The sequence below is a fragment of the Colletotrichum phormii genome, assembly GCF_030913505.1.
Source record: "Colletotrichum phormii strain CBS 102054 chromosome Unknown BDP81scaffold_4, whole genome shotgun sequence".
Taxonomy (NCBI): Eukaryota; Fungi; Ascomycota; class Sordariomycetes; order Glomerellales; family Glomerellaceae; genus Colletotrichum; species Colletotrichum phormii.
Genome location: NW_026851446.1, coordinates 1,945,055 through 1,957,461, shown reverse-complemented (window position 1 = coordinate 1,957,461; position 12,407 = coordinate 1,945,055). Strand labels below are relative to the sequence as shown.

Genomic DNA, 12,407 nt, shown 5'->3' with positions numbered 1-12,407 from the left:
CCCCTTTCCATAATTGATTAGACCACAGTTGAGATCCCGATTTCCATGAGCTACTCTATATGCCGATTCGTGACACTCCCTATATCCTCAACCTCTACCTCTTCAATTACCAAGCCAGGGGTTCTTGCTGTCACCCAAAGAATATGGACACCTCTGTGTGCTCTCCACACCTTATCTGAACTTCAGAGTTGAAAAGATGTCCACGTCTGCAGCCACCAGTACATGTCTACGCAACATGTATTCCAAGGTCCATCAGCACCGATTTGACTTGGGTGCAAAGAGCTACACAAAACTGAGTAAAATCTGGGCGTCCGGATGTACGCTATTAGCGTTCAGAGATGCCCGATGACAATTTCGAGCTTCTTGAGGACTCTGTGGGCGGAAACATGCGAATGGCCTTGGGATGGGCTTGGTGATGTCGTTGGCAGATAAATGGAGGCGATAAACCGGTTTCGCTTGTACGGGCAATCCGTAGAGGGTGAACTAAAAGGTAGTCCACAGTAGTATGTATATAAAAGGACGTTTCGCGATTCTTTTTGTCGTGTATGTCTCCCTCTTCTCCCGAGTCCATGACCGGGAGCTCGCGTACAAGAATATCCGAAAGGTAGGAACCCTCCTAACCTTAAAGGATGTAAAATGGATCTATCTGTTGCCTCGACCCCGAATTTCGACCCCTCCAATGATATAATCTCTAATGGTATGTTTCCTCTATTCCCCCATAAATCGCTCGCTAATCGCAAGTTTTCCGACGTTCAAAAACCGTCGGCGGAAAGTAGACAGTGTCGACTGTAAAATCTCTGGGTAGGTCTTGCGGTCAATGATGGGCATGGTTCAGGATGCCTGCGGTTCGGCAGCAGCAGCTTCATCTCGACATCTTTGGCACATGCACCACCCGCCGAGACTTCCCTTTGCCCAAGCCCTTCGTTGATCGACGGGCATCGCAACGTCGCAGTAGTGGTTCAAAACCTCTTCTCCGGCTTTGAGTCCTCCTGGAACACCGCCCACAACCTTTGTCTTCCGCGCCCAGAGCGTCATCTGTCCTCCCCAATCCCATGTAACGTTCGGATTGCAGTCGTGGTTGGCTAAGCACCACAGGGGGTGTACCGCCGCGACATCGGGTCGACCATCTCGCAGGTTCTTACGGGCCGACGCCGTACCGCGGAATTTGCTGTAGAGGGTATTCAGAACCCATAAATCGTGCTCTTGGATAGTACTGTAGATGTCGACATCCATCTTTTCGAGGATATGGAAGGGCGTCTCGATGTTGTACTTGAACGAGAATGGTAGCGTCCACTCCGGCGGCGGATTTGCACTCGGTGAGATTTCGATATCGTTCGATGCCGAAGGCACGAAGTCACCCCAGATATATTTGATCTGTGTCACATCCAAGGGGTGTAATTCCTGGTGGTTGGACATGGCCAAAACACGCGCAAGAAGCAGCAGGTGTAATGTTTCATCGGCTTCCGAAGCTTCGGGGTCCTTGGCGATGGCATCGACGTCCTTCTCGCATACCGCAGGATGATAAAGTTCTTGTGCCATATCATGACAGTGTTGGCTACAGAAAACAGTGTCGTAACATTCGTCGCAACTGACAGCGGCCGGCTCACTGCCCAAGGGTGGCAGTTCCGCACTACACGCATCGCAGACTGGTTCTTTGAGACGGTTGTTGGCGGTCAAGAGCGAGTATTCTTCTAAGACGGCCTCTCCTGGCGCAATGTCTTGCGTCGCAAAGAGGCCCAGCTGATTGCAGGTGGGTATAATATCGTAGTCGTCCGTGTCGCTGGCTGCCTCTAAAAGAACTGGGAGCTTAGACACTTGGACCGCACATTTGGGTGCAGATTTGGATAGTTCGGCGTTCAGAAAATCGAGGGATTCGGGAGCAAAACGGTCAGGCTCGTATGTGTTCCAGGGGTAGACTTCCCTCCGAACAAGCCCCCATTCCGGAAGAACGTTGACATTAAAGTCATCCCTGCGACATCTCCGACTTGCCACGTGCTTGATGTATCCCATCGTCTGGAGTAGTTCATCGTTCTCAGGAGCGATCAACAGTCCTCGATCGCAGAACTCGTGCGCGCTCTTCAGGCATCCGCACAACAGAAGACTAAGAGCAAGGATCTGAAAGGCGCGAACAGAAGATAGCTTGGCCACGTGAGCGACAAGGCCTGTTTGGTCTCTGGCCTCTTCGGTGAGGTAGTCGCTCCCGAGCTTCGACAAAATCCCATGATCCAGGACAATTGGCAAAGGATCAAGGGGGCGGGATCCAAGAGCCTCGATGGCTTGCTCATGGTACTCGGAGCCCTCATGGAGCACGTCGTCAGTCAAAAGAAGAGCTTTGTAGGCATCGCCGGCGGCCAAGTCGGGGTAGCCCAACTCAGAGTGGACAACTGCACGCTCGAGATAAGTGATCAAGTCGTACGGGTTGTCGTCCAAAGTTGCTGTGAGATGTCGGCGACGGTCGAGTAGACCTTCTGAGCGGTGGGTGGTTTCATCCTCCAAGGGCGACTCATTGCCGGTGGTTGTGGTGCTTGCTGTCGACATGGTGAAGAAACGGAAGCTAGTAGCAATGCGCTTGGGGCAGCACTGTTCGGGTCTAGCATCCAACAAGGTGCAGGCAGGGCTGCTGATAAAAAAAGGGAAACAAGGCAAAGGAAGGAAGATGCCGCCGAGGAATCGAGATGGAAATGTGATGCAAGTGACACTGACGTCAGTGAGGAGAACAACGATCCTGGTATTGCTGGGCTCAAGGTCCAAGTCGAGCGGACGTGTTGTGGTACCTTAATGGAACACCGTCTCGGGAACGGAACGGTGAGATGAACCTGAACCCTAGGAGAAAAAAGCCCGGCACACGGCTGCGCGCGGTTGTGTCTCGAGGTCTCTCTCTCCTCTTTTTTTCTTCCCTTTCTTAATTGTTTTTATTTTCGACCGAGAGGGGGGGTTTTTGGTAAGGAGAACGGGGCAAGCCCACAACTGGTCAGACCACTTTGTGGCAACCCTGCCCGGGCTGTATCCGTTGGAAGTAGTTGAACTGGAGATACGGCGTAAGGAAAGAAGCCGGGGAAAATGGATTTGAAAAATGGGGGAAACGAGAGTAGATTTGAAAGGGGGGAAAGGGCCGATGAAGGAAAAGAGACGAGAATGAGATGGCAGGACTGGACGGAAGGAAGGCGTCCTTATTCGTCAATCAGACGGAAATGAAAGTGAGGCGGTGGTGTTGGTCTGGCGGGTGATGGCGCGCCCTGATGCCTCTCTTGTTTTAGTCCCGTCGTGCTTGATTTTGTGCTGAGGTGCTCTTCTCTCCGATTCTGCTCGTCTGCCCTGGCGTTTGCTGCCTCCACTGGACTGTCTTGACAGTTGTAGCCGGAGGTGACTAGCCCGGTTTGTCTAGCTTGGTCCCAGTAAGACGGAGACACTATTTTTGGTTGATGACCGGTCCGTCCAAGTATGCCGTTTTTAAAAGGGGCAAGAAGATGAGATTGACACAGGCGCAAAGTCGTCGTCGTCGTCGTCGACCTTGTAGCCAGAAAGGAAAGCGGAAGAAATTTGCAACTCATCAATTGGATATTGGCCGCGGATTGGGGTCCGTTGGTGCGTGGTGACAAGTGGGGGGTTCTGGACTGGACCCTTGAAAACTGGAACTTCAGGGTCCTTCGCGTGGAGGGGTAAAACTGCCCTGGACTTTTGTCACTTGGGGACAAAGTAGTGTACCGAGTAATAGCAGCCGTTCCCAAGACAGTACCCAAAACTGTCCGCAAGCGCATTGAACCCGGGACGACTTGACGTTGAACCGCCAGGCGCAACGGCGTGACTGGACGAGAGAGAATCGGACACCCATGCCAGTCCTTCAAGGGGTAGGTAACGTAGGTTGCGACCCTTGATTTGCCTTAGTGTCCGTAGTCCATGGTTCCTGGTAAGATGACCCTTCGATGGACGGTTGAGACGGGGCAGTGGCAGTGAAAACATGGTTTCGTACCACTTGGCTTTGCAACTCAGCAACAAGGTACTCGACCCTGTCAGCCTCACGTACCACGCGCTTGCCCGAGCTCTCTCTCTCTCTCTCTCCCCGTGGATACCGGTACTGGGGATTGCGACTTGTCGCGAATTGGCTTGGGATTTGGGAACCTTCTCCAAGGAACCGCATGTCTGGTGACGTCAGTGTCCAGTCTCCCCGTTGCTTTCATCCCGTCATTTCCGTTTTGACTTTTTTGCCTTTTATGGGCTCTTGTTTCTTCCGCATGAACCTTTTTCTCGTAACAATTCACATGCCGGCGCATTCGTAAGGTAGGTAGGTATTCGTGTCTTATCCGTACTGATGCAAGTGACACGAAATAGACGCGGCCGATGGAGCATTTGACGCCCGTTGGGTCGATCAGATACCTCATCCGTCCAGTTGCCTGCCTTTCTGGACGAATTCTGGAAAGGGGCCTCCATTTTTTACCGCAGTGCCGGAGTTATTCCTGTCCTTTGTTTCTTCGACGAGTCCTTGCCAGTGCCTGATCGTCATCTGGGGCAGCAAGGGATAGCTGGAGCAGCAGGGCAAAACGCAGAATGAGGCTTACTTGCAAGGGCCCTGGCACCCTACCTGGGTCGCCCTGAGGATACTGCGTTCCCGTCCCATTCGTGATTAAGGGTCCAGTTGATTGACACTTTTTCGTCGCATCTGCTGCTCCCCAGTCCCCACCGTTTGTCGCTCGATATCAGCTGTGGGATTATCATATGTATCAAACACGGGAATAGCTCCGTGTGCTCCGGCCTGTCGCCGCGAACGAACCAACAGCATGCGCCGTCAAGTGTGGATTCGCAGCCCTGGGCACACCGCCGACGTGAATCATGTCCACTTCCTGCAGCGCGCTGCTGTAAATCGGACGTCTCTTACACATGCATCGGCGACTGCGTGGTCTTGATCGTTAATTTGTCCGCGGAGCATCACGCGTGTAATTTTGCTCAACTGACAGCCGGACCGTTTGTGGATGATGATATCGTGGGATTCCGTTTCAGAAAGCGGCGCTTCATTTCAAGCGCTGCGACCCGCCAACACCCCTCCTTTTTGGTTTTCGAGTCAACATTATGACGACAGCGTCCCCGCAGTAGCTGGACCAGGTTTCTGGTGAACCCCCGTCCGCCCGGCGGTTCGTGATGGTTCCCTTGAATTGGAGATGGACGACTTCCGAGTCAGTTCGTCGCAGTGACGTCATTATCGAGATGCATCGATGCCCAGCGCAACATCCTGATGCACCGTCAAGTTTGCACCGGCTGTGATCGTTTAATAAGCCGAGTTTATCAGCCACCTGGTGGTGGTTTTGTCGAGTCATGCAGGGGTCTATCAAACGCGCCACGGACAATGACGCATTGCAGACTCGTTCTTGTAAAGACTGTCAAAGATGTCAACATCGTTCAAGATGATTCAAACGTTATTGCTGACATGAATGATAATGCAGAACGTAGGTAGGTGACGAGGCTTTCGAAGTAGTGATTTGCAGAGATGTCACGCATCAACCTTTGTACTTGTGTCCGCACTGGTGACATTGAGACAGTCATGCAGAGACCCCCTGGTGGATACTGAAATGTACCATCGATTTGACATAATAATTGTGTTCTGGGTAGCGAATAGGGCGCCGGTGTTCGACAGTATTTTACTCGGGCATCTTCTTGCGACACAGCAGAGAGGTACGCGGATGCTGTTATCTCAATCAGAACTTGGACTGCGATTCCGTGCATATTGGGGGGCTGATAGTGCACTCAAAGTCACGCTTTTGCCGGTGGCCCGCGAATCCTAGGACGCTGGGCATCGAAAGATTGCACTGCCGTCGTTTGACGTGAAAATAGCATAATAGAGTTGGTTTTGATCTTGAACTCGGCCGGTAGTTCGTAGGAGGCGCGCGGGTTCGGGCCAGTGGTCTAGGCGTTTTCCCCAGACTCGCTGGCACATGCCAATAGCTTTTGGCACAATAGCAACGTGGGAGTCACACTCACAACGTGGGTGAACCGGCAGTCTCGTCCATTGAGGTGCATCGTGTTGTCGATCCCACGGCCAACCGGAGACAGGCGGTTGTATGATGACTGTCCGCAGCGCCGCACTGCATTCGACGAACCAGCAGAAGGGCGATTGGCTGGACGCGAGCGGAGGAGGTGGCTCTTGGAGGCTTGAGTAATGTCTGTCATGTCTGTTCCGAGGTGTCTGCAGCAAGCAAGCTTCGATTAGCACTCTTGTTAGGCAAGTATTCGTTTTGAGCATTTGGCCGACGAACAATCGTTCACTTGGAGGCATGGAGCCGTGCCTTTGAGCCGACGATATTTGCATCCCAAGCAAATGAACAACGTATGTAGTCGCGCTGCACTTGGATCCAGTGCCTAAGTACCTAGTGCTTTCGGTGGTCAGGAATGGATATGTGGGCGGGCCAATAGCTCTAGGAGCGTTTCTTCCGGCAGGTTGTTGGAGTGCAAGAAGGGATCGTGCATGGCGCTCGCTCTTCGTGGGCTGACGACATGGCATTCGCAATGTTGCTCGCCCTCTGAAAATGCCCGACCCTGACCGACTTTCTCGACCTTTCCAAAGCAAGACAGTTGCATATTGCAAATTAAACAAGGCGATGACAAGATGGAGGCTGTGGCACCCGTTCTTGCCCTCCAGTCTCGTCTCCTTCCTTCCTTTACCTCAGGTACTAGATGGCACCTGCAGGCAGGGACCGGTCGGTGTCTTGCTCTGGGCAACCGCTCTTGCCAGGGTTGGAAGGCTCCTTCAGTTCTCGTTAGATTCGGCAGGAACGTTGAGACCAGCCAGGTGGAACAAGCAGGAAGGCAGGAAGCGGTTCAGGTTCCTTCCCCCTCAGTATTCTTGGTGCCTGGATCTCTTTCCCTTTTCCCGCTGTGCCTCTGCGCTGCAACTTTGCCGTTTCTTATCGACATCCATGGATCCCACGGAATGCTCACGAAATGCATCCGAGCGACCTGGAGGAAGGTTAGACGCTTCCATGCTTTAGCTCTGAGGCAGCGGCGCTGCTTCCCGACCGCCGGACAGCTCGGTCAGGGCCGTGAGCCGTTCTGTCTTGGACGACTCGGTTCGCCACAAAACCATCTCACCAAGTTTGTTCTACCTTACTTCCGGTCATCTCACTAAATCCTCCAGCCACCAGCCACCCGACACGCCGACTCGATCTACAACAGTAGTGCTGCATCAGCGCCGTGCCGGACATTGAGTGTCCATTCCCGAAACTGCAATCACCACTTGACCCCCGGGCGCAGCGCACCTGTTTTGGCAAATCACCGATGTGTACCTTACGGAAGCACTAACGGACTAACGACAACTACAGTTAGCTTTGCGGACATATCATTCATCATCACTCTGTGATCTGTCTGACCTTTCTAATTGCACCCAACTTTGTGGCCTTCAATACTCTTCGTCGTCGAGATTGAAGCCTATAGTATATGCCGAGTGCCACCACCGACGTTATTTGCGAGTCAACGGCTCAAGTCTGTCAAAGGATCCGTATCAAAAGCCCGGACTCTACGGCAGATCAACGACGAAGCCAGGATATCACAGCTGGTCCACTGGAAACATCGCACATCCACCTTTCTACACAGTACACACACTTGCGAAAGGTAAGGTAGTGAGGTGCCGCAGTGGTGCTTTGATCAATGCCCGACTTGCCTTCTGCCCGCCGTTATCGATCACAAATCCATGGTGAAACGGTGCAAATTTACCTGCAGCCCGCATATATCCGCCTGCCCTCGTCCTACGCTATCTCACATGAGATTATTACCACCAACCATCAAGCACCAAGCACTTACTCCTCATTGACCTTTAAACCAAACAAATCGTTTGGATTGCAGGACCCAAGCTTCAGAGCGCAGCCGGCAGAGAATAATTGGGTCGAGCCACACTTAACTGCAGCCTGCCCAAGCTGCTGGACTGAGGTGCTCTTTCGTCTTGTCTGTACGAATACGTACCTGACCTTAGGTACTGTGTGAGGTGCACTTGCTGAGGTGCCCCGATAAAAAAAAAAGAGAACACAGATACAAAATATTCAATCATCTGCCCCGCTATCGGGTTTTGGTTTATTTTTTTGTTTTTGGCCCTTTTACATCTGGAAACATCCATGACCCATCCCGCCGCTTGATTCTTAGACCGACGCTACTTATCTCTTCGGTCCTTATTACGTCCCTCCCGTGTGCAGACTGACGGCACTCTCAAAGCTTCCATCTTCGTCTGAACCTCCAACTTTCAACCAACCAAACGCACCACCCAAGCAAATCTGTCAGCCCAGAAAAACGCAGTACATCCCGCAGCAGGAAGCCGGAGTTCGCGCGCACCTTCTCCAATTTCGGACCGCCCCTCATTCTGCACCGACAGCAGACCGTTTTCCTTCACATCCTCCTCTTCGCCCCCCTTCACAACGTAAACCTCGCTTCCGACATCACACTTCTCCGCCCCCCGCCTTCCGCCTTCCACCAACCTACCTCCAGCTTACTTTACCCCACCATGAGCAACAAACAGCCAAACCTCTTCGCCTACCCGTCGGTTGACGAACTCGCGCCCGCCCTGCGATCCTACGTCATCCAAGCACAAAATGCCGGTCTGAATCGTCACGGTGCCTTCAAGCTCGCCGTCTCTGGCGGCTCTCTGCCAAAGACTTTGGCGCAGGCATTGCTCACACCCTCCACCGGCCCCGAAGACCAGGTTCACTTTGGAAAGTGGGAAATCTTCTTCGCCGACGAGCGCGCCGTTCCCCTCGACCACGAGGACTCCAACTATGCTCTTCTCAAGAGCCAACTGCTCGACAAGATCCCCGAGGAGCTTGGTGCCCCGACCGTCCACCCCATCGACACCACCTACCTGAACGACACCCAGGAGTTGGCCGACCAGTACGAAAAGACTCTCGTCACCAGCTTTGCCAGCCGCGACAGCGTGCGTCTCCCCATCTTCGACTTGCTGCTCCTCGGCTCCGGCCCCGACGGACACACCTGCAGTTTGTTCCCCGGCCACGAACTGCTGCGCGAGACCACTGCCTGGGTTGCTCCCATTGAGGACTCCCCCAAGCCCCCGCCCAAGCGCATCACTCTCACTCTTCCCGTCGTGAACCACGGCGTCAAGATTGCCTTTGTCGCCACTGGTGGCGGCAAGAAGGAGATCATGAAGAGGATCTTTGAGCATGGCGACGGACTTCCTTGCGCCCTGGTCAACGAGGGCGCCGGTGACCGCGTCAGCTGGTTCGTCGATAACGCCGCCGTCGAGGGCGTCAGCTTCCCCCGCCGTTCGTTCTTGTAAACACCAAGAACGTGATGGTGAGAGACGATGGATAGATCTGACGATGTGGAGGACGATTGCGAAATAAAAGAATAACCATTGCTCGCTCCAGATAGACAGAGACTCAACGAACGGCACATCTCTCAAAGGGATGGAAACTATGAAAGGAAGAAGAAAAAAAAGGACCGTACCGACAACCGCGACGACCTGGTGTCCAAGTCTCCCATTCTACCTCGTCTCGGGTTGCACTGGAACTCTTTCCCCTACCCCTTTTCAGGATTTGCTATTTGTTCGCTGGGCCTCGAACTTTTGATATCCACTCACGTCAAACTTTATGATTTCACGATACAAAGGAACGAGACGAGAGATTTGGGAGGGAATCTTTGCCAGACGAATCGGCCATTGCCGTGACGTGACGTAAATGTCGGTAGATAGCTCGACGGTCTCCCTCTCCGCGGAAGGAGAAGGGAACCAAGCAAATGCAAAAAAAAAAAAGACTTATATCCCCATCAAACGAGTATATCGTGATATGCCTGCTTGTGCCTCATACATATGAACCTTTGATATGCAACTTTGTGCAGCTTGGGGCGTGGCTACCGTTGCCTCTGCTTTTTTTTTTTTGTCTTCGCTTCCCTGCATCCCACATTAGAGTCGCGTTCTGCCTTGGTAATAGGACGCCACATACCTCACCCCGCCGATGACGATCCATGTAGGGCTGAGGACCTTTTGACTTCTCCAGTGCTCCAGTCATGCACTGCTGACGTGGGGAACATGATGAGAGAGGAAAGAAAGGGGATATCCCCCCTCACCGACTCTCGCCGAGCCTACCTGCCCAAAATTTCGGGCCGAGTATGTGAGATGGAAGGAAAGCACAGCACCGCACCCGTAATTTTCCAGATATTGTCGGGTGGTGAGAGGCCCAAGGTAAGGCATATAGGTCCTCCTCAGATCTGTTCCTGTCACCAGCTAGAAAACGCCCGTCTAGGTTGACGGGTCAGGTCAAACTGGCTGGAGTGGTTCATGGTCTAATCATTAAAATCGCTAGCCAGCCTACTCGACGACAGTCTAAGCGCATACGAGAGTACCCGAGTTCGAATCCCAGCATGGGCACCAAGAGATGTAGCCTACTCTGTTTTGTATTGGCTTTTAGATGGACCACATGTGTAAACTTCTTTCCCGGTTGAGAAGATCACTTTCCCAAGGTAGGTCATCAAAAACTCGGGACTCTCGCTTGATGTGCCCTTCTTCTGCTCCCGCCCCTAGATACCTGAAAAGATTACAAGAGGAAGTTCTCTCCCCCGCCATTCTCTTTTACGCGTTGTCCGGTGCGACTTCATTGCTGGTGTTTTTGCATATCTCCTGCTTTCCACTTCCTCCCTCACTGCTCGAACAGTATAATTGGTCCGAGATGGCGATTCATGATAGTTGAAGGTGCAAAGGGCGCCAGCCATGTCATGCCCCATGGCCCGCATTTTCTCATGTCTTGAGGTTTGTTCTCGATGGTCGCGTCGCGTTGGTCTGATTATCTTACCGAGCCTTTGACGGTGTCCCGGCGGCTGTGTAGCTTCAAATAGCATTGGTTCAAGGTACCAGGCTGGAGAGTATGCGCGCCCCGTTGGCTTTCTACGATGCTGACTTTCCTGCTTCTTGTAATCTAGCCTGTGTTTCTCGGACTTTTGGACATAGAGTTGAAGGCGAGGAGTGAGAATGGGACAGTAGATCATGTTGCGAACTCGGTGCTCCTCTCACACGAGACGAAGTCAAGGCAATATCAATGGCACGAGAGCCCACCTACCTTAGGTTTAGAAAGGCGACTTCGCACTCTTCCTTCTACTGGGAAATCCTACAATGATTAGTCCTTGAAAAGGACACCAGAGGTTCGTTAACCTAATTCTCCATCGACCGCGATCGTACAGGCCAACTCGGGCCACAAGTGTCTCTGACCCTTGCGGATCTTTGATGGAATCTTAGTATAATATCTCTCACGTTTGTTTGCATATATGAATGCTTGAGTCTGACCAAGTCCATCCAGATCGCATGCCCCTATTTGTATATTTGCTTGGAATACATAGGAACCACCTCGGTCTCGCAGACAACAGCATGTCTGATATTCTTCACTGATTATTCAATTACTCGGCAGGTTCAGACAAGATCTTCTACTAGACAAAGCTAGACAGGCACGCTGACTTCGTAGGCAGTTTCGCCCATCGAAGTCAGGCGCTCGGAGCTGCGTGCAGCAGGTGAAGAAGGCAACACCAATCCTACCAGCGTCGAGATTTCTTAGACCGGCGTCTAAGTGTGAGGTACTTGGAATAACTAGAACCGGATACGTAGGAGAGAAATCTGGACTTGGTTGTATGAAGCATTTGTAGGGGCATCCTCCCTTCCCCATATCCACAAAAGGGAGCAGGTCTCGAACTATCTCCCATACTAAAAACATCCACAAAAAAAAAAAGGAAAGAAGAAAAAGAAAGGAAAGGAAAGGAAAGGAGGGAGGGCTGGTGATGACTTACTCGATAATTCACGCCCCTGCCCAGATTTGAACAGCGCGCCCCTCTGACCAGCACGGCTTCATTGGAGTATTTCATTGTGTCGACTCTGCGTCAGAGTCGAAACCGCTCGGCCAAATGGCCGGGGGTGCTGGTGATAGACACAGGTGAATTGGCTCCTCAAGTAGGGTAAGGGGAGGGGAGGGGGAGGGAAGGTAAGCACGTGGGAGGGCAGGAGCGACGGGTAGGTGGGGAGGAAGGAGCTGGACGTGGGAAGTTGGGTATGAAAGACCGTGTCAAGGCATCGGCTCGAGGAGGGAAAGTAGACTGGTCTCTTTCGAGTTTTCTTCACCTCAAGGAGGCTGCGTCACCCACCTTCTATGAGCGTAACCTGAGAGCATGAGACCGAGACTAACAGCATTCGATCAAGACTACAATGCTTTGTCAAAGGCATCGTGGAGATGTAATATTGAATCACGTCCGACTGGATGTCCTTCACACCGCACGCCTTACCAGGAAATACAGAGTAGGCAAACCCAGCACGCTTGGCCTTGATACACAATGATTGAGATTCCAGGCACAACCTCTGCTTCGATGTGGATATGACAGCATGTCCGCTGCCAAGTATCCTATCCAGCCCCATAAAGTTCCATACTTACCCATCCACAGTTGGACAG

General features: G+C 52.4%; 3 protein-coding genes across 3 annotated transcripts; 1 reads left to right on the top strand and 2 right to left on the bottom strand.

Annotated features, from left to right (window-relative positions):
* Positions 1 to 831: 831 nt before the first annotated feature.
* On the bottom strand, positions 832 to 2,538 carry BDP81DRAFT_391254 (Wd tetratricopeptide repeat domain-containing protein; the record flags this gene model as incomplete). The annotated part of the gene is made up of 1 exon (XM_060587526.1): positions 832 to 2,538. The coding sequence occupies one exon, from the start codon at positions 2,536 to 2,538 to the stop codon at positions 832 to 834; it is 1,707 nt and encodes a 568-aa protein (XP_060449184.1).
* A 316-nt stretch (positions 2,539 to 2,854) lies between these two features.
* BDP81DRAFT_165604 (uncharacterized protein) lies at positions 2,855 to 4,000 on the bottom strand. Its single transcript, XM_060582100.1, has one exon. The coding sequence runs from the start codon at positions 3,756 to 3,758 to the stop codon at positions 3,171 to 3,173; it is 588 nt and encodes a 195-aa protein (XP_060449183.1). The 5' UTR covers positions 3,759 to 4,000; the 3' UTR covers positions 2,855 to 3,170.
* A 4,042-nt stretch (positions 4,001 to 8,042) lies between these two features.
* On the top strand, positions 8,043 to 9,750 carry BDP81DRAFT_420331 (6-phosphogluconolactonase). The gene has a single exon (XM_060589837.1). The coding sequence runs from the start codon at positions 8,477 to 8,479 to the stop codon at positions 9,260 to 9,262; it is 786 nt and encodes a 261-aa protein (XP_060449182.1). The 5' UTR covers positions 8,043 to 8,476; the 3' UTR covers positions 9,263 to 9,750.
* The last annotated feature ends 2,657 nt before the right edge of the window (positions 9,751 to 12,407 follow it).